This window comes from Hyaena hyaena, unplaced genomic scaffold (genome assembly GCF_003009895.1).
Source record: "Hyaena hyaena isolate Hyena2069 unplaced genomic scaffold, ASM300989v1 scaffold_199, whole genome shotgun sequence".
NCBI classification, from domain to species: domain Eukaryota; kingdom Metazoa; phylum Chordata; class Mammalia; order Carnivora; family Hyaenidae; genus Hyaena; species Hyaena hyaena.
This window is the reverse complement of record NW_024080831.1, coordinates 581,099-607,816: the sequence shown is the minus strand read 5'-3', so window position 1 is coordinate 607,816 and position 26,718 is coordinate 581,099. Positions and strand designations below refer to the sequence as shown.

Genomic DNA, 26,718 nt, shown 5'->3' with positions numbered 1-26,718 from the left:
CAGGATATATGTGTGGCATGATTCAGGCTTCTGGCTTGCTGTGTCCTAGGGAAGCATGGAAGACCTTCAGCCTAACGGGATACCTTGCTACCCTCAACCCCTCACTCCTACCTCGTTTCCCCTTTGGTCAGTACTCCAGGGTTCGGGTCTGAGAGCTGCAATGTGCCAGCCCAGGGAGCCAAGCAACCCCCTATGGACGTGCTGAAATTTTACACGATGGCACGCAGAGAGTTTCCGAGCCATCCTGCCATATGGGCAAGGAAGACTGCCCCCTATCCTAGGGTGCCTGTGTAATCTAATAAAGCCTGTGGGCGCTGACCCTTTATCTGGGTTATAGCAGCACAGGTGAACTGAGCTGTTAGGCGTCATTACTTTGGGCTGGGCTCCGATCTGCTTGCTGGGGTACCACTAGTTAGCTAGTGTCCATCTGAAGCTCTTCCTGGCAGGGCTATGTGTCTGACTAACTAGAATTACAAAAAGAAGTGTGTCACAACTTAATAAATGGCTTCTGAGAGACCACTGAGGAGTTGCAGGGTTCAAGGAAAATGCTGAGAAACTGCACAGGGTCTTGCATTTGGGACTAACAGCTTTGTCTTAATCTCTGTGTCCACACAGGGCAGGTTATTTGTCTTTTCTGAGTCTGTTTGCTAAGCCCACCATAACAAAATCTCATTACGCTGGGTGGCTTAAAACCACACAAATTTATTTTCTCACAGTTGTGCTGGCTGGACAGCTACAATCAAGGTGCTGGCAGGGTGGATTCCCCTGGGGCCTCTCTCCTGAGCATGTGCATTGCTTGTATGTCTCTCTGTGCACCCAGATCTCCTCTTCTTCCAAGGACACCAGTCAGATTAGGTCAGGGCTGCCGTAACTGCCTCATTCCATCTTAGTCACCTCTTTAAAGGTCCTGTCTCCATCCCCAAAAGCAAGGGAATCGAGAGCAAAAATAAACTGTTGGGACCTCATCAAGATTAAAAGCTTCTGCACAGCCAAGGAAACAACCCAGAAAATTAATAGGCAACCAACGGAATGGGAAAAGATAGTTGCAAATGACATATCAGATAAAGGGTTAATATCCAGAATCTATAAGGAACTCACCAAACTCCACGCCCGAAAAACAAACAACCCAGTGAAGAAATGGGCAGAAGACATGAACAGACACTTCTCCAAAGAGGACGTCCAGATGGCCAACAGACACATGAAACGATGCTCAGCGTCCCTCCTCATCAGGGAAATACAAATCAAAACCACACCGAGATACCACCTCATGCCAGTCAGAGTGGCTAAAATGAGCAAATCAGAGAAATCTAGATGCTGGCGAGGATGTGGAAAAACGGGCACCCTCTTGCACTGTTGGTGGGAATGTAAACTGGTACAGCCCCTCTGGAAAACAGTGTGGAGGTTCCTCAGGAAACTAACAATAGAACTCCCTTATGACCCAGCAATAGCACTGCTAGGAATTTACCCAAGGGATACAGAAATGCTGAGGCATAGGAGCACATGTACCCCAATGTTCATAGCAGCACTCTCCACAATAGCTAAAACATGGAAAGAGCCTAAGTGTCCATCAACAGATGAATGGATCAAGAAGATGTGGTTTATCTATACCATGGAATACTACATGGCAATGAGAAACAATGACATCTGGCCATGTGTAGCAACATGGATGGACCTTGAGGGTGTTATGCTGAGCGAAATAAGTCAGGCAGAGAAGGACAAATACCATATGTGTGCACGTATAGGAGGATTAGGAGGAACTTGACGGAGGAACAAGGGGGAGAAGAAGGGCGGAAATGGTGGGGGAAAGGGAGAGAGGCAAACCATGAGAGACTCTTGAATGCTGACAAAAACTGAGGACTGATGGATGTGGGGGGGAGGAGGGGATGGGCATGAAGGAGGGCACTTTGGGGATGAGCACTGAGTGTTATGTAGAAACTAATTTGACAATAAACTATTTGTAAAAAAAAAAAAAATAAAGGTCCTGTCTCTGAATGCAGTCACATTCTGAGGTAGAGAATTAGGGCTTCAACACAGGAATCTGGGGAGGTGGCAAAAATTCTCCCCCTGGTCCCCGCCCATAACAGACACAATAATAAAAGCTACTTCATGAGTTGTTTTGCGGACAAAAGAGTTACAGAATGTGAAAGAACTATGCAAACAGCAGTTAGAAATGTCCCTTCTCACTTTGTTAGGGAGAAGTTGACATGCAGTGGAGAAGGGTTGGGGTGGTGGTGTGGGACTTCCTTACTCTCTTCAGAAGGAGAGGACGAAAGTGGGACTCTGCCTTGCGGTGGGGCCAGGTTCAGTCCCCACAGTCTAGACAGGTGAGTGGTAGCTGGCAGGCCTTTCAGACCCGGCCTGCCAAGGCATGGCAGGTGTCAGCCTGGGCACCTCTCCTGCCTCCAAATTTCCATGGAGATGGGCCACGTGCCCTTGGTGGTTCAGGTACCCAGAGCCTCACAAAGCTAAGCACTGAGCAGATCGCCTCAGCTTCCCACTGGGTCTGGTCTGTGCAGATGAAAGACTGCTCTTGGCTAAAGAGCTTCAAAGCCACCTTAGAAGCCTGGCAGCCTGAAAATAGCCCAGGGTGGGGAGGTGGAGAACCCCACAAGACTGCTTCTTGATTTTCAGGAAGGGAGGGGCTCTGGGGTTTCCTTGGGCACCAAAGGCTGGGTAAGGAAGGAGGCTATAGTAGGACCTTCACCCCGGCAGATTCCCACCGGGTGGGACTACCCTCAGGTCTCCCAACCATACCTGACCTAAAGAATATTCTAGGACCATGCTTTTCCTAGTGATCCTAGCTCGGACATGGGGTGGAGAGAGAGGGACCTTTGCCAGCAAACCAAGCAGGCAGGAGGGCTCATTCCCTGGCATTCTGTGAACCCAACATGTAGAATGTGCCCCTGAGACAAGCTGTGGGGCAGAGACCTACATCTAACACTACTGCTGGGCACCCACAAGTGTTATTACCTCAGGAGAAGTCACTTAGCTTCTCTGAGTCTGTCTTTTATCTGGAAAGCATAGATAAAATAACCCACTGGCAGGGTTGTGGTCAGGTTTAGAAGTGATGCAATTGAGGGCCCTGCACAGAGAGCACACAGAAAGCCATTAAGAACAGTGGCTGTGTGGGACGCCTGGGTGGCTCAGTCGGTTAAGCATCCGACTTCAGCTCAGGTCATGATCTCACGGTTTGTGGGTTCGAGCCCCGTGTCGGGCTCTGTGCTGACAGCTAGCTCAGAGCCTGGAGCCTGTTTCAGATTCCGTGTCCCCTCTCTCTCTGACCCTCCCCTGCTCATGCTGTCTCTCTCTCTCAAAAATAAATAAAACATTTAAAAAATTAAAAAAAAAAAAAAGAAACAGTGGCTGTTACGGGTATTTTATGTTTCCTTAGAAATGGGCGCCCTCAGAATATCCTGTCTTCACTACATGGTGAGTGACGTGACCCAGAGAAGGTAGTGCAAGAAGCAAAAGAAAGGGAGAGGAGGAAATGGAAGGTGGGAAGAGGTGGGTAGGGGAGGAGAAGGTAGGGGAAGAATGAAGTGCTGAAGAGGAGAAAAGCAGACATACCATGAAGGCCAGAGGTACTGTGACCTTGAACTTTTAGGATGACTGTCCCTCCTGGCAAATGAAGCATCTCTATTACCACTCTTTGACTCTAAAGCAGGGAGGAGATTCAGCATTTTATTTGGAAATGAGTCCCTTTAGTTCCTTTCCTTTGCCTGCATTTGTGTGTGTGTGTGTGTGTGTGTGTGTGCGCGCGCGCGCGAGCACGCGCGTGTCTGTGTATGGGGGGGGGAGAGACAGAGACAGAGACACAGAGAGAGAGAGAGATCCCTTGTTCCTGGGATGAACAAGGAGTGCAGGGTAGGAGCTGGAGGTACTTCAGCCATAGTGTTGACACCCCTGGTCTACCTAAGCACCTCCTTTGACGGGAGTGTCCTTTGTGTCCTGCTGTTGTCATACTGGCTTGCAGGTTTCTTCTACTCCCAGGGATTTGTTTAAAGCCCCATAAAGGTGTCCAGAAGGTATCAAGTGGTCTTTGCCTCTGGAGAATCCAGATGGAAACAGGTAGGAAGGAGAAGCAGCCCAGAGTCTCTGCTTTCTAAAGAGGAGAGGCTATAGGGTCACAGGGACAGGCAATGTATTGATCTAACAGGCAGGTGCTGGGCTTTCTGTCTCTGCTCTGGCTGTCTAGTTGTGTGACCCTGGGCACGTCACTTTCCTCCTCAGGGCCTCTATCTTCCCTGAGTTGCCTTAGGGGCATTCCACCCTTAAAGTCTGTTGGAGCTCTTCCAACAAAAGTGGAGGCTGGATTTCCTGACTGTCTGGGTCAAGAACAGATTGGCAGCAATCCTTGCCATTCTTTACACTGGGCAGAAGACAGAACATTCTGTGCAACCCTACACTGAGGCGAGAGAAAGAGCAAGTGTGGGCTCACAATGGCCATTGTTGTTGATTCCTGAAAGCCTGCTGTGTGGTGGGGTGGGGAGGGGAGAGGGGGGCCTCCATTCTGTGTGGCTTTCTCTTCCTGGCAGGGCTCTGAAGAAAGCTCTGTATTTTGTGGAATGGGGGCTTCTAATCCTCTCTACGCGTAACGGTCAGTCTCTTCAAAAGGGGAGGGGCGGTGTGCTAGAGAATTCCTCAGGAAGAAATGATCTAGAAATGGCTCTGAAGTGAGCCTCTGACATCATCATGCCTCTAAGAAAAACCAAGAGTGAGAAGGTCTTTTAAGGCCCGGGAGGCAGTGGAGGTAAGGGAACCTTGACCTGGAGGTCCCAATGAAGACAGGAAGAGAATGACCGTTATGAGCACAGACTCTAGGCCAGGCTTAGAGCTTTACAAAGGCTACTGCTTTTAACCCTCACGGCAACTCCGTTAGATAGAAACTATTATCTCAAGATAAAAAACTCCTGAGGCTCAGTGGGGTTGAGAAGCTTGCTGAATGTCACAAAGCTGGTGTGTGGTACAGCTGGAACTCAAACCAAGGATTGTCTGACTCCAAAAATAAGCTCTGAATAAAGAACTCAAGGCAGAGACAAAATACCTTGGAGTGATAGGGTGTCAAGGGCAGGGAAGTGAGCATGGAGGAGGTGAGCCTCTTCTTGGCTCTTCTCAGGGAAGATTTCTTGGCGGCACAACCTTATTAAATGGAATGATGACTTTCTCAGCTTGAATGTCAAATGCTATTGTTGGTATATTGTTGGTAATTGTTGGTATATTATCTGGCTTTACTTTGCTCATTGAGCTTGAGAAGCTTCAGTTCCAGGTACAGTGGATGTAATAAAATCAATTAATTAGTGGTGAGATTTTCCAGTTCAACTCAAACCTGATTCTCAGGCATGACACATAGAAGGTACATTGCCGACATCTACACCCACCAGGCTAATCACAGCTCAGAGAGATGCGCACACCACCCACCTGCCCCAGAAAGGCAAAAGCAGAGAGTTGTGATCAGAAGAGACTTTTTCTGGTTGTTGGGTCAGGATTGGCCAGAAAGGGGGAGGTGGGGAAGGGTGTTGTGGTGTATATGGAGAGAATGCCATGTTTGGAATACTAGGACTTGGCTCCAGTCCCAGATCCATCAATTAGTGTGGCCTCGGACCGGTCAATTGACCTCCCTGGGCCTCGTTTTTCTAATTATAAAGTGTTTCTCAAGGGTGTTGTAGGGGATTAAGATGAGATGAGGGTATAAAGTATTTCTCGCATCTGGTGTTAAATTCAAATAGATGCTTAACAAGTATGGAGTGAATTGGCTTGAAAACGGTTCCCAGTGGGCTGGCAGTGTGCCCGAGGTGGAAAAGACACAGGTTCTGGCATAAGGCGTCCATTCTGTGACTGTGGGGCGTGGTCTGGTGTGGAGGCAGACAGGAGAGGGCGGGGTGTGTGACAGAAGCTGGGGTCCTGTTGGGTGGTTTGTGGGGAGGGAGGAACCACCCATGTGGCAGCGCCCCCTCTGTCTGACCCCTACTCCTGTTGGCTTTTGTTCATTCTTCCTTTGGGCCACAGCCTCTCCATTCTGGGCCTGAGAGCTGTAGGCCTGCTTCATGCATTATTAGCCTATGAACAGGTCTCCTGCCGTCAATCTCCTTTCCTGTCCCCTAACCAGCCTGCTTACTACTCTCCCATCCTATTGCTCTGGGCTTACACACCTTCACCTCTTCCTCTCTGCCTATTATTTGAGGATCATGAACCAATTCCGTGGCACATTACTTCAGGGTCTCTATCTTTCCAGCCTTCCCTTGTGCTACCTCTGCATGTTAATGCTCCAGCCCATGTTCCCCTCCTCTCACTCACTGTCTTTTCAAATCCTTGCCAGCTTCAAGTCTCGGCACACACACATTCCATCTTGCTCATTCATTCATTCATCCATTCATTCTTACACCAAATATTTCCCGATCACCTCCTGGGGATCAAGTTGCTAAGGAAAGCCCTCGTTTTCTTGCCTTCCACACTCATGGTACTGTTTCTGCCACTCCATGGTGCTTGCCTATCACACCAGTGTTAACAGGATTGTTCTCATATATTTCCTGTAGGTAAACTGTGAGCTATCAGGGGTCTGGACACATCACCCTCTTGCTTGCATCTTCCATAGCACCCGGAGCACTAAAAGGACTTGAAGACAGGTTTGAATCTAGGCTCTACCATGTACCCTGTCCTTGGGCCACTTATCCCCATTAACCCCTCGGCCGTAAAGCGGATTAAATACAGATGGCTTCTGACTTACAATTTTTTGACTTTACAGTGATGCAGAAGCGATACATTCAGTAGAAACCATACCTCAACTTACAAATTTTGATCTTTTCCCGGGCCAGTGATACATAGTACTGTACTGTCTCATGACGCTGGGCAAGGGCAGCAAACCCCAGCTCTCAGCCAGCCACGCAATCACAGGGTAAACAACCGATGCACGGCAACTCTTCTGTACCCAAAGAGCCATTCTGGTTTTCAGTATCAGTACAGGATTCATTACATTACATGGGATATTTAACACTTTATTATAAAATAGGCTTTGTGTTAGATGGTTTTGCCCAACTATAGGGTAAGTAAGTGTTCTAAGCATGTTTAAGGTAGGCTAGGCTAAGCTACGATGTAGCTTAGGTTAGGTTAGGTGTAGTAAATGTATTTTCAACTTACAATGGGATTGCTAGGATATAAACCTGTTGTTAAGTCAAGGGAGATCTGTAGTTAAATATGCAACAAGCTTGGCCCATAAGTGTTCAGTAAATAACAGCCCAGCGCATATTCATTGATTAATTAAGAACGTGAAACACTTCTTACCCAAATTAGGAACGGATCAAGGGCACCAATGTGCATGCTGTGTGGAGCATGCGGCCAGCATGGAGTTCTGCTGTAGGCTGGGTCTTGGGAGACACCTGTTATTAGACGGTTAAAAAACTGCTACAGAGAAACAGGGACTGGTGTGTGGGCCAAGATGGGGCAAACAGAAAAGGGAAAAGTCTAAAGTGGTCTAGGCCTTCTAGTCTAGAAGTTTCTTCTGCATGTGAAAAATGAAAGGTTCATTGGCTCTGTGGTTCTGTTTTGAGCAGCATACCTACTAAGGCAAGAATTAAGTTGAAGTTTAACTGCAGCTTGACTCTGTGCGAGCAAGTTTCCCCCCATCCTAGAGATGATGAGGCAGTCTCCAGAGGCACATTCTACCTTGCCATCCCCTCCCAGGTCTTGGTTGGGGTTGGGGTGGGAAAGAGGAGGAGACACAGCTGGAGTCAGAGCCCTCTTGATTCAGAAGTCAGATGAAAAAGAATAAAGGGCTGCTTTTCTTGAATTTCTGGTGAATTTAGCTGGGTCAGGGACAGTCAGAAACAAGGAGGCTGGGGCGGGTGCTCTGGTGTGTGCAGAAATAATTCTATCTTGAAAGACTAGGAATTGGACTCTAGTCCCAGATCCACCAATTTTTTGACCCATTGGGCAGGTCCATTAATCTCCCTGGGTCTCATTTTCCTAATCCATAAGGTTTCTTCTTGATATTTGTAGGAAGAGCCGCCAGGCTCACCAGGGCAGTGCTCTTCAAACTTCAATACACATATGATCACCAGGGGTTCTTGTGGAAACACAGATTTGGCTGCAGCAGGTCTAGGCTAGGACCTGAGAGTCTACATTTCTGACACTGTCAGGTGATGCCCTTGCTGCTGGTTGTGGACCACCACTAGCACATGAGGTTCTAGTGCAGAAATAGGCAAATTCAGCCTGCTGCTTCTTTGGGTAAGCAAAGTTGCATTGCAACACGGCCATATCCATTCATTTGTGTATCGTCCATGGCTGCTTTCACACTAAGTGGACAGAGTTAGACAGTTCCATCAGAGACCTTATGGCCCACAAAGCCTAACTCTTTTAATAGTTACTATGTGACCCTTTACAGGAAAAGTTTGCTAATCCCTGCTCTAGTGTACCAGGAACTGGCCTGTGTGAGCTAAAAGACCTGCACTTCAATCTGGGTTTGGCCAAGGGCAAGCCACTTGACCTTGCTGGTTCTCACTTTCCTTATCTAGAGGACACAGTGATCTCTAAATTTCTAAGAGACCCGGAATTCTGGGATTTCAAGGCTACATAGAAAACATTCTAGTTTCTATAGAAACGGACTTCTGAGAAGTTGGTTGTGTAGCCTTCCTTTGGAAGCTGTAAAAAAAAGCATACCTGGTCCACCCCGCAGATCCCCCAGGAAGCCCTGATAAGTGCCTTGAGAGGCACACCTGATGTCTGGTCACCTAGGAACAGACAGGGGCTTGGAGAAGAAAAGAGTGAGGATTGGGAGGTAGACCCCTGGCCTCTGGTAAAGGCTGATTCTGGCCAGGGGCCCAGGAACATTGTGCGTCAGCACCACACACACACACACATTCCACTTTGGTGACAGATCAACTCCAACACTAACTCACCACTCCAGGTGCTCCTGACCGTGGATGCTTTTGGTCAACTAATATTAATAAGACATTTCGAGGTCTCAGAGACTGTGCCAGGCAAAGGAAGGTGGAAGGAACTATGACATCTGGAGCTGAAGAGCTCATGGTCGGGTGGGAAACACCATGTAAGGGAAGAACTGGAGGACAGTTCCACAGCCAGCTATGAAGAGAAATGCATGACTCTGGGTCTCTAGCTTGGGCCACAGGTGATGCTAATTACAAGGCAAGGAACACGGGCAGGGTGCAGTGGGTGTTCAGGGAGATGGAAGGGTATATAAAGAGGGAGAAGATAATGCCTCGTTTGGGGCATGTTGATTTCAATGTGGGTGCCTGAAGGACTGAATGGCAATGCTGTGATTTCCTGTGAAAGGCAAAACAGAGTTTCTTTGTAGGCCTGCAATGGGTTAAGAGGAGTGACATGTATGTTGCCATGGTTACTTTCTAGCATCAAGGGGAGTCCCACTGCACATCCAAGTACCCTCAGCTCTTTAGGGTTAACTTGCCTTGCTCTACCTCAGCCCTCAGGAGAAACCTTGGCTAGAAAGACCTCTGTGAAATTCACACTTGTTGGAAACATTTCTATTTTCTCTTAAACCCAGTGAGCAGTAAGTGGCTGACTATTGCTCATTATGACTGTCTTTCTGGTCAGAGGTCCACCAAATTGGAAAAGTGGGAACCTACAACTCTGGACAGCTCCTGAACCCAACAGGCCCCTTTCTGTTATGGTTTCATACAAGTGAAAAGGAAGTGCTGAGAAACAAAGAACTCTCAAGCCCACGATTATTTTGTTGGCTCATTTGAGCTCTGGCTCCTCACCTGGGAATGTGAGTCTGAGATGGCTGGATGGTAGCCCATTCCATTGCTTTGAGATTTAGGGGATGGTCCATACAATCAGTGAAAATCCACATGGGCACAGTGTGGAGGCAGACAGAATGATGTGTGCCTGTGAAGTAGTAGGGTCAACCGAAGTGACCCTTCCCAGGCAAGATCTCTGCCTCGGCAAATTTATGATTATGCGTTTGCCAGGAGGATGCCTGTGTGATGCCTATCTGTGAGCTACACTGGCTGGGGTTCTTGGTAGACATGTAACTCTCCTTCTTGGCACTTATCACAGATCCTAATTGTGTGCCTGTTGGATTATTTTTTCGAGGCCTGACTCTCATACTTCCTAACGGCTATAGGAACTATGTCTGTTTTTGTTCATCATTGTTCCGTGGTGCCAGGCACTTGATAGGTGCTTCATAAGTGTGTGCTGAATCAATGACAGAAAGCCTGTCTGCACTGCTAGAGAACTGACGTGAAGTGTACACTCTACCGATGGTTGTCTGTCTGCCTGTCTTCATTTACCAGGTATTGAAGAGCTATTCCCAATGAATGGGGAGATTTTGCCCTCTCTGTTTGGAACCCTGTCTAGGATACCCTGTTTGCAGCTCAAATGGGATGGACTAAGAAATCACTGAGAAAAATGTTGCTTTAATACCAGACAGACAGAGGAACTTAGGTGTGGGTGACATAGCCTCAAGGCTATTGCTGGTTTAAGGCTAAAGGCTCGATTGGGGCCGACATGAAGCTAAGTGAAGGATTTGAGAAAATGTGCAGGAAGTTCCCTCATTCACATACACGGTGGGGCTAGAGGGAAACAATGGTGGAGCTCCCCAGGGCTTCGCTCCTCAACTTTGCAGGGACTGATCCAGCTTTGTGCCATGTCCTTGGTGCTTCACTTGGATTCAAGACTTGGCACCCTTACCTTTATCTTGATTCACTGGAGAACCAACCCAGGGGTGACTCCCACACTGGAAGTAATAGCCATACAAACTCCAGTAAAGTGCCAACAAAGAACCCTAGGGTTATGGTTGTCAGAGCCACAGGTAATTGAAAGATAATCTAGACCACATTTCTGAAGCAGAGGTTAATAGAGCGAAACTCTAAATCTGGCCCCTTTCTTGTCACACACTAAATATTTATCACCTTCCATGTATCACTTAACAATAATTCTCATTACTATTGATCAAATGCTCACCATGTTCCAGGCACTCTGTTAAATGCTCTACCTGGATGATCTCATTTAACCCTCAAAACAATGCTAAGGGCGAGAGACTGTAATTGTTTCCATTTTGTATGGATTGAAACAGAGGCTTGGAGAGGTTAAGTGACATAACCAATGTCACATGGCTGATGGTGGGAAGGCCTGGGTCTTTCAACTTCTAGTTCAATGTTTAGTCTCTGATCCTACCTACACTAACTCCAAGTCCTCAAGATATGTCTGAATTACTTACTTGCAGATTGCTTGCACATCTTATCAATTGAGTTTCTAATGGTATCATGAAATGAAATTCTCAGCTTCACAAATACTCACATATAACTCTGTAAAATACATTCTTTTTTTTCCCTCCAAGATTTTCTACTAAGTGCCTCTTCCTGTCCAGCTCCAGAATCTACTGCCCACTGTGCTGGTAAGCCCAAAACCAAGATTCCTTCCCCTTCTCCCTTCCTCCAAAAAATACTTCTGCAGATCAATGTGAGCTAGGTAGGTAGGACGTTAGGCTTTGAAGGGAACATAAAGATGATGAAGACCACCTGTTCACCATTTTCCAGGTACAGGGAAGTGAAAGAAATGACAAGGCAACCCAGAATCAGTGTACTGTCAAGGCAGCAAAATTAAGTGCTCTGGGAATACAGAGGATGGATTCACTTCCAGAGGTGCCAGCAGAAAAGAGGCAGCCTTTGACATAGGCCGTAAGGAAGGAGAAGAATTTCCACAAGTATATGTGAAGCTTTTCCTTGGACTGGCATATAAACATTTCCTGTTTTCTGAGTGCCTGGCTTGTACAATACACATAGTGGGACTTCAAATAAATTTTCTGGTTGGACACTAGCCACTTGGGGCTAGCTAGGAATTATGGTCTTGGTTCTGATGCTACCATTGGACATACATTGTATAAGTCCTATCCCATCTCTGGGTCTCTGTATCTCCCCAACTATGAAATAGGTATGTGGAAGGGAGTGGGTATAACCTTACTCATGGGTTCTGGTTAGGATCACAATAAGCTAATATATGCAAAACTGTTTGCAAGCGAAAATGAAAGGTTTGACAAATGTAAGAGACTCCCTGTCACTATTCTTATTGGTGTTATAAAAACTAAAAAGAACCAATTCCCATGTACTGCTTATTGTCCAATAACCTTTTTTTTTTTTTTTTTTTTTTTGACTAACTACACTGGGTCAGGCAGTGGGGATACAAAGAGGAAATAACAGCCAGCCTCCATGCTTGGAACATGAAAGGTCTAGGAGGTGTCAGTACGATTGATGGTATAAGTTTAATGTGCTAGGACAAAGGCTGGGCTGTACTTTGGCAGGAGCTCTGCTCCTTTTTAGTGATAGTACAGGTAGATGGCAATGCTAAAGATAAGAACTTCAAAATCAGAAATCCAACTGGTATGCTCCAGAATAAACTAGAATTAAGGGTGAGGGGAATTCTTTTTAAACAGGTTGAGCTTATACTATGTTCCAGGCACTTTCACGTCAATTATCTTCATAACAAGTTAGGTATTATTAGGCCCATTTTACAGATGAGGAAGCTGAGACTCAAGGCAGTTGGGTTTATGAAACTAGAAAGTGTAAAGCCTAAATGTAAACCCAAGTCATTCAGTTGCAAGCTTGGTGATTTTCCCAGGACTCACTATGTTCTAAACTATGCAATGTTTATATAGAACTCATCCCATGCTCATCTTGAATGACCTTATTTCTTGGATTACTTTTCTAAAGAGAAAGACTGATCTGTGATAAGAGAGATTTGACTATAACTTCTTCTACTGTCCTTTCCTCTTACACGCCCTAAGATAAATTGCTTCCCTCCGACTGCACTTTCCTGATTTCTTCCTCACCTCCAATCCCAATGAAATTGTCAAAGAGTAAAGAAATGAAGAGCCTATAGAAAGAGGTTCTTGCCTTCTCAGTGGCTGGCCTACAAACTGTGAAACAAAACACACTGAAAGAGAAAAGGAGGCTGCCATACAATTTTGCTCAAGGAGCTCACCTAGACTGCAACCTGTCCATTCCTTAATTTTGCGAAGCTGTGAATAACCTATGATCTGTAGGAGTGTATGTGCTTATCACATTTGCCTATTTTACAGATAACCAAAAACTAAAATCCAAGAGGGTGAAAGACTAGCCCAACACCGCACACTAGTGAGAGGCAGAGTATGGACTGGAACCCAGGTCTCTCAACTCTCAGGCCAATGCTTCTACTAAAATAGGTTGTCTCTTTAGCTTTCTCCCTCCCCCCCCCCCATTAACATCTCAACTTAAATGAGATAATGGCCCTTTCAAAAGAAAGCTCAATGCTGCCGTCTCTGTAAAGCCCAGAAGCCAGGCCCCTGTTTGGACTCTGCTCTCCTCAGCTCACATCCTCATCTAAAGAACAGGAAGTAGCTTTGGTTTTAGCTCTGATAGCACATTCTGGGGGGTGGGAAAAGGGGATTTGGGGAAGAGAGTTCCTGTAGATGATGGTCAAGAGCAATCAGCAGACACATTACTCTTGCTTGAAGGGGAAGACACATGGTCAGATATGTAAAGAGATGATAAAGGTTTTATCTTCGAATCCTAACCAGAACACGTCCTCAGCAAGAGCTTCCCCATGCCCTGGATGGGGGTGAGGGGAGGATTCTCCCACGGTTCTGTTCTGATGGGACTGGGGGTCAGGGTGAGAGTTAGGGTAAGAGCATCAGGGTGGGAAAGTCTGCACAAACCTTCTATAACCTCCAGTGCTTCCCCCACCCTCTGCCAGCTCCCACAACTTCCCCTGCCAAGGGAGGAAGGAGGAACACATTATTCAGTTTAATAATTTACACAAATTGAAAAGTTTACTGTGTAAAGTAAAGGGGACTTAGGAGGGCAACAGAGAAATTAAAATTCCTGAGCCCTCTCTCAAAGGGTGGAGGTGTGGAGATGATACCTCTTGATGACCTTGACCTGGAATATAACAATCTGATTGTATAACAGATGGGTCCGAAATAAGCAAGTAACTCCTCCCTTTGATGGTCAGCCAAGTTTTGTCTCCTATGGTAGGATCACATCCAGTCTTAGCATTTGTCAGCCTGGGACATCAAAGGACACAGACCCAAATCCACGGGTACTTTGTCTATGTTAGTGGTTCTCAAACCTGGCAGCCCATCAGAGTTATCTGGGGTGCTCGTTACAATTTTAGATTCCCAGGAACCAACCCAGAGATTATTAGGTAGATCTGGAGTAGGGCCTAGGAGTCTTCATTTTCAACAAGCAGGCCTGGTATAAGAACCAATGATCTGGTTCAACCCCACTCATTCAGCTATCAAAATTTTACATGAGATGCTGGTTTTACAGCAAAGAGAACTGAGATGCCAAAAATATGATAGTGCCAGTACTTGGACTTGAACCCAGTCTCCTGCCTCTTGATGTGATAGCTCTCTGTCAACACTTTCACACATGGCTTTCTTCCCTCAGCTTACTAGTCCATTGAAAACCCCTGAGGATCGGTGGTACCCATTCATCCAATCCACAGAGGATTCAGAGCTATCCAGGTACTCTGATTGAGTTCCCACTTGGTTCATTGGTAGAAATGGCTGGTAAGGGGTAGGGATGAAAGTGTGTTCTGTATCCTGGTGGTTTAATAGGGGAAGGTCCAGTTGATGGCTTCTAAGGCATACTATCCAGTTTCTCTGGTCAAAAAGAACAGTCAGTCCATAGAAGCAACCTGCTGTGTCAGAGGAGCCAGGGTGGCAGAAGCAGAGGGCTGAGGGGGAGAGTAGTAGCAGATGAAATCGCTGAGGTAACATGAGGCCAGACCATTTAGGGCCCTTTAGGCCACATATAGATCTTTGGCTTTTGCTCTGAGCCACTGCAGGATTTTGAGCCAGAGAGTGGCATAATCTGATATATTTTCCCAGGGGTGCTCTGATGTAATAGTGAGAACAGACTCTACAGGGCCGAGGAAGAAGCAAGGAATCCAGTTAGGAGGATTTGTAGTAATCCAGGGGACAGAGAATGGCAGCTCAGATCAGGGTGGCAGAAATGCAGTGGTGAGAAGTGATAAGACCCTGGTTGTTTTTTAAAAGTAGAGCTAACAGGTTTTCTGATAGGTTGGCTATGAGACGTGAGATAAATAAAAGGGGTCAAGGATGGTGTCTAGTGTTTTCTCTCAAGCAATGGGCAGGATGGAGTTAACATCAATAGAAATGGAGAAGGCTCTGGGTGGAGAAGGTTTGTGGGAGGGACATCAGGAGTTCAGTTTTGGATATGCTGAGTCACTGACGCTCACGTGGTATTTAAATAAAGTCTCATGCCTCGATGAGGTCATCAAGAGACTGAGTACAGACAGAAAAGAGGGTTGAGTCCCTTGCTTGTGGTCCGCCAGCACCAAGAGGTTAGAGAGATGGGGAGTCAGTGAAAGAGACTGAAAAGGGGTAACCAGTGAGGTATCTGGAAAACAGGAATGTGTGGAATCTTAGAAGCCAAGTAAACAGTATTTTCAGGAACAAGGAGAGATTGGGTCAAATGCCGCTGGTGAGTGAAGTAAGATCAAGTTTGAGAAAACCATTGGATTTGGTTATGGGAGGACACGGGTAACCTAGAGAGTGGTATTTGACTCCTGACCTCACGGAGTCCCAGTTTGATTACTGACTGTCATTTAGGGCTCCCTTATTGTTATTTTCTCTTCTCAATCAGGTGGTAGATTTTACAACAACAGGGATGATGAGTCAGCAAAGTCCCAAATGGGTCCTTATTGGGCTGTAGGACCTTCTAGAGCCTGCTGTAGGCCCTGAAACAGTTTGCTAACAGGCTCACCTGAATACTCCTCTCAGTGGGACACTGACCTAGAGCAATGTCCTTGGACACTGCTTGCTTACCTTGGACGCAGAATTTCAGTTCCTTGGGGTCAGTGATGACTTTCCTGCTTTCCCGTATCACAGCCCGGTTCTTCTTGGTTTCTCCCCAGAGATTGGTGCCTCCATACATGCTGGGAATGTTGAGAATGGCAATGCCTTCAAGGAAGATGCTGCTCAGGTCTACCCCAACCCCGTCACACTGAAGGGGAGGGAGAAAAGGGCATTTGTTAGTGTTCTTAGTGTATCCCAAACCAAGGCTGTGCGTGTGTGTGTGTGTGTGTGTGTGTGTGTGGTAGGGGCTCTCATGAAGGGCATGACAGGCCCTCAGCCACTAGCATGCCTCTCTCAGATGCTGAATCTTGGGCAAAGTTGCTAAGGTCTAACGGTTTGGCCACTGTAGTGGACTGGGGGAGATGCAATCCTGGTTGGCTCTGGGGACTAGAAGGGCCCAGAGGTCCTCTATAGATCTAGGAGGCCTTCAGGGATGATTCACAAGACAACTACAAATCTGTTCTTCAGTCCAACCCCATTATCATCAATTCTGTCCCTGCCTAACCATTTTGAAGATATGTTGGGACACTGAGCCCAGAACCTAACACATAGATTTTCAACAAAGGACAGAGACGTTCACTTCACCCCCTCTTATTTTATCCCTCCTGTGATAAGCACAAGACTTTAAGACTTGGAAGGCTTTCAGATACAGCATAGGGAATACAGTCAATGGTATTGTAATAGCATTGTACGGTGACAGATGGTAGCTATGTTTGTGGCGAACACAGCGTAAGGTATAGGGTTGTTGAATCACTATGTTGTACACCTGGAACGAATGTAACATTGTGTGTCAACCATACTACAATAATGAAGAAAAAAGGATTTGGAAGGCTTTCAGAATTTGCCTGTCTCCCACATCTGCATTTTAAGTGCAGTTTTGGCGTATGTGCTTGCTGATGTAGCAGAATTTCTTTATCCAGTCTCAACCACCCACATCCCCCACCAGGTACAAAAGGCCAGAAGGCTTGAATCTGCCTGTCTCACATACCTATAATCGGTCTACTTTTGGCATACTGTTTACCAATGCAGCAAGAAATATATTAGTTCTGATCTTTGTTCCTCAGGATGGTAGGTAGCTTACTACATTTACAGAAGGAAAAAAACTGGACCCAGAGAGGTGAGCTAAGTTATTCAAGGTTGTATGGCTGATTATATAAAAATATCAAGGATTCAAAGTTAGGGAATTTGACTGTAGAGCCCAAGGTCTTTATCTTATTATTGTGAGGCAGGAAAAACGAAAAGCATGCAATAAAAATCCACGGTCTTTGCGGTTACCTACAAATCCAAACTTCCAGAGATTTCTCAACAGAGGAGGACTAGGAAGGTTGGGCTTGTTGCCATTCATATTTGCTCACCTCCTGATTTCTTCAAAGCTCTTAATTTATGGCACCTTATCATCTCCATGGATAAGGAGTCCCTCAACTACAAAATGGAATGCAGTGAGCTTCTCTAGTAATCAGAAACTCACTTCTTCACTGGGATGTTCTGATTACTTGAAAGGTGGTCTCTTTACGTTGAACCAGATTCTCTTCCTGCTTCTACCTACTGCTCCTATTCCCTCTGCTGAAGCCAGACAGATTGACCCTCCATCCTCCTCCATGGGGACAGACCACCAGATACAAGATACAATCATCATCATCACTGTTCATATATAGTAAGCACTGCCATTTGCCAGGTAAGCTTCTGTATACATCTCATGTATTCCCTTAATAAACTTGGCTATCCCCTCTTTCTATATATGTGCAGAAACAAGACAAACAAGAGGTTAAGTAACTTGCCCAAAGTCACACAACGTACAAATGCAAGCACATAGATTGGATGGCAGGCAGGCAGAGGCCAAGTCCTAAGGGCTCCTTTATTGCCCCTCCCTCACGCCACCATTTAGTTGTGCATCCTCTGGGTTGAACACTGTTAACTCTCTCAGCCCCTTCTGTGGGACCTGGTTTTCAGGCTCTCCCCATTCTGGTTGCCCCGTTCTGTGTGGACTACTATTTGTTACTCTCCTGTTCTGTATGGCTTCTAGCACTGAAAAATAACACCCATCACAGGATCTGATCACACTGGTGGCCATGGCAGGAGCACTTCCTGGGGCTGGGTTCCTCCCACACTCTCATTCCCCAGAAAAGACATAATGTGGGAAGCCCAGTCCCCCTTTAGCATTATTCTTATTGTCAAATATGACCGTTGTTAGCAGCTAGATGACAGCTGACTCACTTCAGCTTGAATGGTGGTCGTCTCAGACACCCAGACCCTCCTCCCATTATCTACTTCTCAGCCAGCTCTTCCCTATTGTGAACTTGTGTATTTTTTTTTTTTTTGGTAAGTTTATTTATTTTTGGGAGGGAGGGAGGGAAGGAGGGAGGAAGGGAGAAAGAGAGAGAGAAGAGAGAGATAATGAATCCAAGCAGGATCCATGCCATCACCGCAGAGTCCAATGCAGGGCTCAATCTCACAAACCATGAGATCACGACCTGAGCTGAAATCAAGAATTAGATGCTTAACTAACTGAGCCACTCAGGCACCTCAGATAGGTATTTCGGAAGTAACTTAGACATAGGGCTTTACATTTATGTCAATCAATTTCATCTGGTACTTAGCCTAAGACCTCTCTGTCCATCTAGTTTATTTTAAATCCTCATTCTATGACCCCATAGCCTTCCTATCACTTGGGGGATTAAGTTGTTAAAACATATCTATAAAGGGTAAAAACAGGGACCAAGCCCTCTTCTTGGTCATTTAAGACAGCTGACACTGCATTAAACAGCCCTTGAGGTGTGGCTGCCCGACTGGGACTACATCCTCTGGACTGGACTGTCAGTCTACTTTTCATTACAATGTAGAATCACAGATATTAAAAATGAGAGTTCCTTAAAAGAACATGTCCTATCTTTCATAAATGAGGGTCAGAGAGGTTTAGGAACCTGTAGGTGGTCACTCAGCTTACTAATCAGGGAGCCAATTTAGTATCCAGGTTTCCAGACCTCAACCCTATGTTTTCTCCACTAAAGCATCAAGACTGTGCTGAGATCCAATGGCATTTCCTAAATGACCACCCTGCAACTTCTACCAGAAAAGGAATAAGAGGACTCATATTAAATCACTAATATCTGTGTGCAAAGGGCAAATTGTTGGTTAATAATTTATTCTAGAAAAAAAACAAAACAAAAAAAAAATAAAATAAAATAAAAAGGAAAAAAAAAATAATTTATTCTAGAAACTTGCCAGGGACTGGGATGTCTCCTTTTCTACTTTTTTTAAAAAACTGGGACATTTGTCCATTTGCCTCTCATTGGATCAATCCCACTCTGTTTTGTAGATTTGTCAAAGTGACCCCTGAAAGACATGTATGTAGGTTTGTCCAGCAACTTGGATTCTAGAGTGTGTGTTTTCCAAGGCTACTTAGTTCTCTATTGCTCTACCTCAGGCTCTGCTACCTTTACCACCCGGTCTTCCAATTTTTGTCAGGGCTACTCTCTCTTGAAAAAGATAAAAACTCTTTTGTAGGCAAAGTCCTAATGAGCCATCCTTTCCATGTTCTTTTGTGTTTCAAACATTGTCTAACATTCTGCTTGGCCTTCAACTTCAAGTTGAGTTGCTTTTGTGCATTCACACCTGGTTGCATGCCCACACTCTGCTTTTGCACGTATGTGTGCAGTCCCCTGAAAGCATCGGCTCAGCCCAGAGCTCTCTGTTACTGTCATGGTTATTTTTAAAACTCATCCTTTTTCTTCCCAATAGAATTAATGATTTGTTCAAAATTTATTTTGGAATCTCTTCTATCTTTCCATCCATTATATATACATTCTTATTTAAGGATTTAGGCTAAAATCCCACTGGGTCAGATTTTTCCCCAAATTCTATGAAGCACGGCTTCAATGCTGTGGTGCAACACTGTCTTCCTGTGTCCATAACACCTCTGAGACAAAATGGTCACTTTCCTTCTTGGTTGTAGTTACTTTCACATCATCTCGATGTACTTATTGTTGGTTAAAATGCCCCTTCCCTTCCAGGGGTGATAATAATAGTATTAGCAGCTCATGTTTGGCAAGAGCTTCCTTGGACAGTGTCTGGTCCTTTCCCTGCAGTCTCTTGGGATCCTCATGGCACCACTACCCCCAAATGACGGGGCCTTACAGGGGTTAAGGAGCGTGCTCAAGTCTACACAAACTTGCCCCCTCTCTAAGCTGGCAGAGCTACGATGCAAACCCAGGCAGTCAGAGGCTAGATCCCACTCTGGAGACGAAAGAGTCAATGAGGCAAATCAGGACTTTTGCTGATGCTAGACTTATAGCAAAATTAAACTCCAGCTGTTGTCTGAATAATTGAAATCTTCCCACCACTAAGTCTTGCGGAGTACTTAGAGCAGTGCCCGGCACATCGATGTTGGATATCAGTATTAGATCTTGCCTCTGCGCCAGCTTTGTTAAAAAAAAAAAAAAAAAAAGTATACCACTAGAACAGCACAGCCCTTGGCACATCATATTCCACAAAGTCATCTTTTTTCCCTACTAAAGTTTTAAGTGTACCCTGTCCCCTCTATCTCCAGTCATAACCAGCTAGAAAGGTTAGCTATTAACTTGGTAAGTTGTTAACCTCTCTCCAGAAGAGCAAAGAGTCCTCCCTCTGCTTTCTGATAGATTGTCTCCTTCCCCCATTATGTCTTGGGTCATAGGCAGACTGGGACAAAGAGAAGAAATGGGAGGAGCTGGGGGGGGGGGGGAGGAAGAGGCTGTTGCTGCCCCCACCTTTGGAATGCACCTATTTGAAAACTGAGAAGCAATGCAGGGTCTTGGTATGAGCTCACCTAGGCTTGAAGACAAAGAGATATGGATTTAAATCTTGGATCTGATGTTGGCGGCTGTGTGATCCTGCGATGGTTCCTTAACTTCTTGGAGCTTTAGTCTGCCGTCTGTAAAATGGGGTTGTGGTGGTGGAATAACTTCTACTTTAAGGGTTTGGTTGGTCTCTGGAAGGCAGTAGCATTCCACAACTGTCTACGTTATTATTACAGTTAATACTATTACCTGTGCCACGAGGCATATTTCAGCCTGAAATCATTGTCTTCCTACCTGAGACCTTGCTAGAAGAATTTTAATGGCCTCTTGGGCCAACCCAAGCTTGGGAGGGCCTTGCCAGCCCATACCTGCAAATCCATTCCCTGGGGTTCTTGGCCTAGACATCACACTGATTTCTTCCAGAACCCCAAACCCACGGAGGTCTTGGGAAAAGTGGAAAGCTACGGTGGTGTCGGATTTGGGAAAGTGGAGCTGAGGGTGGTACACTGTCGGCTTAAATAGAACATCGGCCCGGCCCCGGGCTGCTCCCGGGAGGGTTCCTGAGCTAAATCCTCCGCCAGTTCCATGACGTCATCGGGCCCCCTCCCCCATGCTTCTGCCCAGGGGTTTCAGGCGAGAGCGCAAGGAGGGCGGCGGTCCCTGCGCACACTTTAGCCTTCCCTAACCTAGGACTGGGCTACCAGGCTGCCCCCCAAGCCGAGGCTGCGCTGAACCCAGATATTTATAGCCTGCTCTGGGGCCGAAACAGAGAGCTCTTGTCCCCGGCGGCGAGCGCGCACACGCCCGAAGTCGTGCTCACAGTCACACTGGGACGGCGGGCTGCCTGGGTCCGCGGCGGCGGCGCTGCAGGCACGGGGTGGGGCGGGGAGCTTCGAGGCCAGCTCGGCTCCTGCGCCTTTGGAAGCGGTTCAGGAATCTGCCGGAATCCCGGCCCGGAGCAGTCCGCGCCTGCCTCCTCCCAGGCCGGACTGCGCCGGCCAGCAGCTGTCGGCCACGTTTAACGTTGCCTCCCTTGCGAAGACTATACCCGCAGTTCTGGTTTCATTGTGAGCCGGGCTTGGTCGGTTTGGCGGAGGGCTAGTGCGTAAGTCACCAGAAGGCTGGGTTAGGAAGCAGGGGCGCGCGCTTCCGTGCAAATGCAAAGCACTGCGAATACGTTTTCATCTGTCCCTCCCAACCGCCTTATGCCCCCCTCCCCCCACCCCCCGGCCTTGATCTCTTGGATCCCTAAAATCCCCATCATTCTGGGCAGAACTAGCACCCGCCAAAATCTCCATGCGCCCCCACAGGGGCCGAGAACCGAGGAGACGAGGGAGCCATTGATACATCCCTGCCCCGGCTGAGGGCTTTTCCGCGCCCCAGTGCCTGCCGGCCTCGTTGACCTGAAAAAGGCGGCGGATCTGAACCTCCTCCCCAATGAGCGAGGCCGCCTCCATTTCAGCCCTGTCGATCCTATTTCTGAAGGTCCTCAGAGAAGGAGATCCCATAATTTACTTGATGACCTGTTTCAGTTTTTAGCAGCTAGGAAATTCTCCCTTCTTCTAACCTCGATTCACGGTGCCAGGGATTACGTCGAATTTTTCTGCTTTAGAACGCAGATTGTTTTGTTTCATCCTCTTGCGGTTGGTTGGGCTATGTCTGTCTGCTCTTTGGAATGACCCCTCCCAGGCCAGATCCGAGATGTAACCCAGGCCTCGGTGACTCTGGGCGGATGTCCCCATTAGGCTTGAAATTCTTTCTTGTTCCCTGCCATGGCCTTATCTTGATTTGTCCCTCCCATCTTTGAGGACTCTTTCTTAGTCTTTCTTTTTAAATCTTACTGTGGGTTTTTTTAAGTACATAGGAAAGTAGAGAGAATAAGAAATCCCATGTACCCCAAATCTCACCTCAGCAATTAGCAACTCACAGTTAAATCTTGATTTAACCCTGCCCCAGTTCATTTCCCCATCACCATACTGAATTCTTTTATAGGAAACTCTTGATAGTCTATCATTTCCTCTATAAATACGTCTATATTATCTTAAATGACGAGTCTTAAAAAAAAGTACCCCAATATTATTATCTTAAAAAGTAACAATTCTTTAATGCCAATATATATCCAGTAGTTCAATTTTCCTTGATAATCTCATTGTTAAAAATAACTGGCTTGTCTAAAAAGTCTACAGATTTGTTTTATTATGTCTCTTAGGGATCTTTTGATCTATAAATCCCCTGTCCCTTTTTCCTTATATTTTAATATTTATAGAAGGAAAGGGGCCAATTGTGCATACAAATCACTTTAGGATTATTGAAATGCAGATTATGACTCAGGAGATCTGAGGTGGGGCCTGAGGCTGCATCTCCATGTGCCCCTTCCCCCCACCCCCCATCCTGATGCTGGTGTGAGGGACCACACTTGGAGAAGTAAGGCTATAACATTTCCCAGATTCTGGATTTTGCTGATTGCATATCTGAGATGTCTTTTAAGCATATTCCCAGTTTATCTCCTGTATGTCCATTATACTGGTACTTACAGGTATAGAGGCTTGATCAGATTCAAAGTTGACATTTTAAATCGGAGCGAAGTAATTAATTAAAAGTTGAAAATTTGAGTACATTTGATCTTGAGTTCACTTTTTGGCAAGACTACTCTATCAGTGGGGGTATTTCCTAGTGCATCTCATTAGGAGGTTATAGTTTTGCTTGTCTCTCTCTTTTTTTTTTTTTTTTTTTTGCGTGTGTGATGTTCAGCTTGGTTACTGGGTTGCAGTGTGGTCAACCTGAATCTTCCGTTACAGAGCTTTTAATTAGTGCATGATGCCTTGTCTAGACCCATTATTATAGTCCCTTAGTGAAAGGATACCCTTGAGGACACCCTAGTACCCCTTCTGTGCTCTTCTATGGAATTTCTACAAATGTCATTTTCTCCATGAATTCTTCCCTGTCCACTCTCCAAAAAGGACATCTCTCTCTCTCTCTACTCTGAGTCTGTGTTCTCACGGAATCAGAGTTTTAAAGGGTCATTCAGTCCAGTCACTTCATTTCATAGATGAGAAAAACAGAAGTTAAATTGGAATGGCCCAATGTCACATGGCTGATCAGAAATCAGCAGATCTGACATTAGACTTTTGGTCATCTGGATTAGCAACCGAGAGGTCGTGAGGGATTTTGTAAAGAGGGATTTTGGCAGCTGGGTGAGGGCCTAAGCACAGAATCCTAGAATGGTAAAGCTAGATGGAATATCAGATTTGGTAATCTCTAATTACAAAATGAGAACAATGAGGTATAGAGTTGGTAAGTGACCTTTCTAGATTACACAGCCAACTCCTGTAAGAGCTAGGGCTTAACTAGGGACTGTAGGGTGGGTAGGGGTAGAGGGAACAGAGTCAGAACAGCCATGTGGTTTGGGGGCAAATGAGGCTGGAGACAGAAGATGGGATCTAAAGAGTAATATGACTGAGGAGAAGGGTTTCCATGGATGTTTGAGGTAGAGAAGATAGTGAATACATGTTGGATAAATGCACACAGGGAGGAAGATGTTGGGAGTGGAAGTAGGGTGGAAGTAGATGGAGTGGAAGAGAGGTGTGGAACATTGGTTTGGGGATGATACTAGAGTGCTTTCCTACCCTACTGAGTGAGAAATGGGGGTGGGGGGGTCTTTTGAAAGGTGAAGTAGGGAAGTACTGGGCAATGTCTAGGGAAAACAATATTTCAGTTATAGTGGGGAGGAAGAAAGAGGGCTGAGGAAGAGGTGGGCGATATCCAGACACACTTGAATAGGTTCTGAAGCCTGAGAGGGGAATGGGCTGGAGGAGATGGTGGCCTCACTTGATGCTGAGGCTCTACATTGGAGCCTCAGATATACACTCAAGGGCAGACGGTTGGCTGACATAAAGACCTGACTGAGATCTTCCACCCCCTTTCTTGAGTGAACGGGATGCTGACAGGCATTAGGCAAAAAGAAAGCATCCATACCACCCTGTATAGTTCCATTGTCCTGTAGGGCCCAGGTAAGAATAAGGGTGTGGTCATTTATGGTAAGAACATTTCTGTGCTGGTAGGTGGGGAGGGTGTTCTGTGAATTGGCTTGGCAGGTTGGAATGTAAGTTAAACTATGGGGAAGGCTAGGCACTTATCCAAAGTGTCCTTTGGTTTGAAAATAAGAAAGTTGCTGAGGAAGAGGGTGAGCTGGACCCTAGCCAAGGCCAGTTGTGGTAGCCGAAACTGGTCTGCACATAGGCCACAGAGTTGGGCCTACCTGCTTTTATTTCTGTACTCATTCCCCAAACTGCCAGTTACCTCTTTTAAGCCCATTAAAACCCTACCTTTCCAGCTCAAAACCTATCTCTTCTGTAAGGTTTTCCCAATGTTCTAGGTAGAAACTGATCTTTTCCTTCTCTGAATTTTCATTGCTTTGTTTTTCTCTCAAATGTGGAATATATATTCTGCTATGTATTATTCACCCGTCCCTGCTCCCAGAGGATAGGGGCCATATGCTGCACAGCTCTATGTTTTCCACAGTACCTGGCATGCCTTCCCCACATTAGATGTCCAGTAGAACTATTTGTTAATTGAAAGAAAGAATGTGTGGAGAAATCCCGAAATGGAAAGCAACGTGTTCTTTAAAGAAACCTGACAAGGTTTCTTTCCTTCTGGACGAATTTCCACAACTTCCAAGGATGAATGTATTGAGCGAATAAAGTGGACATTTGAATGTCCAGGTGAGGGAGAGATAAGGAATGTTAATCCAAGTCCGAAAGAGGTAGTCCTCTGATCACAGCTGAGGGAAATCCATAGCTGAACAGCTTGTAACAAGAATAGGGCACATGGGGCATGATTTACATGAGAGAGACATTAAGAGACAGAAGACAAAAGCATTTACTCATCTATCAAGAATGATGAAAACCCACTTACTCTGTGCTAGACCCTGGGGGATGGAGCAGATATGGGACACAGTCCTTGTCTTCAAGGTGCTCACAGCAGGTCAATGCTAGAGGCAGTGGTGTGCTGCTGAATGCTTAACAGCAGGATCTCCAGAAAAGAAAAAAGGAAAAAAAAAAAAAAAGCAGCAGCCGCTCTGATTGTGGTGTTGCATGGTATAAATACTCCCACTACGGCCAATTTTAAGCTACCAACGTGACGTCACTGAAAGTGGGGTTGGAACCGATGTGCCAGCAAGCAAGCTGAGCACATCACTGAGAAGGAAGGAGTTATCTGCATATCTCCGGGGCCTATGGCCAGAACAGAGACATTTATTGGGAGTGAAAGAAAAGCAGCCAGGGCAAACAAGGATCCCTGTTTTCCCCAGAAAAGCTCTAAAGAGAGTATTTTTAGCGTCAATAAGCTGATATGTATCCCAAGGGAAGAAAAGGTGATAAATTGAGTGATGTGAATGAGGGGTGAGAACATTATTGGAAAGATAGTCTAGTACTATCTACATTAAAAAAAAAAAAAAAAAGCCTTGCATGTGGGTAAATCTTACAGGACATGGCTTTCCCTGCATTCAGTGTTATGGTAATATTCAGGTATATAACAGTTACTGAGTAACTGTTATGAGCCAAGCACTTCATATATCTTATGTCTAATCCTTGCAACCCTGCATTGATGGTATTTGTCTCCTCATTTTTACAGATGAGGAAACATGGACTCAGTGAAACTAAGGAAGGTCCTTCTTTTCTGAATTTATCCAGGTTCGTGGTAGGCTTCACAGGCCTGAAGATTTCCTGCATGAAATGCAATCAGCTTAAGAGACAGTCCAACTTAGACAGCATCTACCTGATGCTGTTAACCTTGTGCTTTGATACCTATAAGACCACTTCTTGAGTATTCTAGATATGTGGGATTGAAGCCTTCATTTTAAGGGGGACACTGGAAAAAGTGGAGTCTATCAAAGGAAGAGTGGTCAGGATAGTCATGGGTCTGTGCTGAGTCACATGAGGAGAGGGTGATGTTTAGCTCAGTGGAGATAAGAGATGATGTGGAAGATAGATCTTCGGCCGTATGAAGGGCAGGCACATGGAGGAACAAGAAGGAATGTTCTAATGTGCCACCAGAGGCCAGAAATAGGCCCAATGGATGGATGGAGAACTCAGTCATGCATCCCAAAAACACTTA

General features: G+C 45.9%; 1 protein-coding gene and 1 long non-coding RNA gene across 5 annotated transcripts in view; one reads left to right on the top strand and one right to left on the bottom strand.

The window, feature by feature from the left end:
- Positions 1-26,718, bottom strand: part of DGKG (diacylglycerol kinase gamma) — a 172,756-nt gene that overhangs the window by 32,669 nt on the left and 113,369 nt on the right. For all 3 annotated transcript variants that reach the window (XR_005530140.1, XR_005530141.1, XM_039241717.1), the window contains one exon: positions 15,800-15,977. Coding sequence is in view for 1 of the 3 variants with exons in the window: in XM_039241717.1 (XP_039097648.1) it covers positions 15,800-15,977 (178 nt within the window). In the remaining 2 variants the exon portion in view is untranslated. The remainder of the gene's footprint in view (positions 1-15,799; positions 15,978-26,718) is intronic.
- Positions 4,508-26,437, top strand: LOC120238122. Of its 2 annotated transcripts, XR_005530142.1 has the most exons (7): positions 4,508-4,750; positions 6,534-6,623; positions 11,312-11,368; positions 14,397-14,473; positions 15,889-15,956; positions 17,353-17,504; positions 26,236-26,437. It is a non-coding gene; the product is annotated as an uncharacterized LOC120238122 (long non-coding RNA). The 2 variants fall into 2 exon arrangements; XR_005530143.1 differs by lacking the exon at positions 15,889-15,956.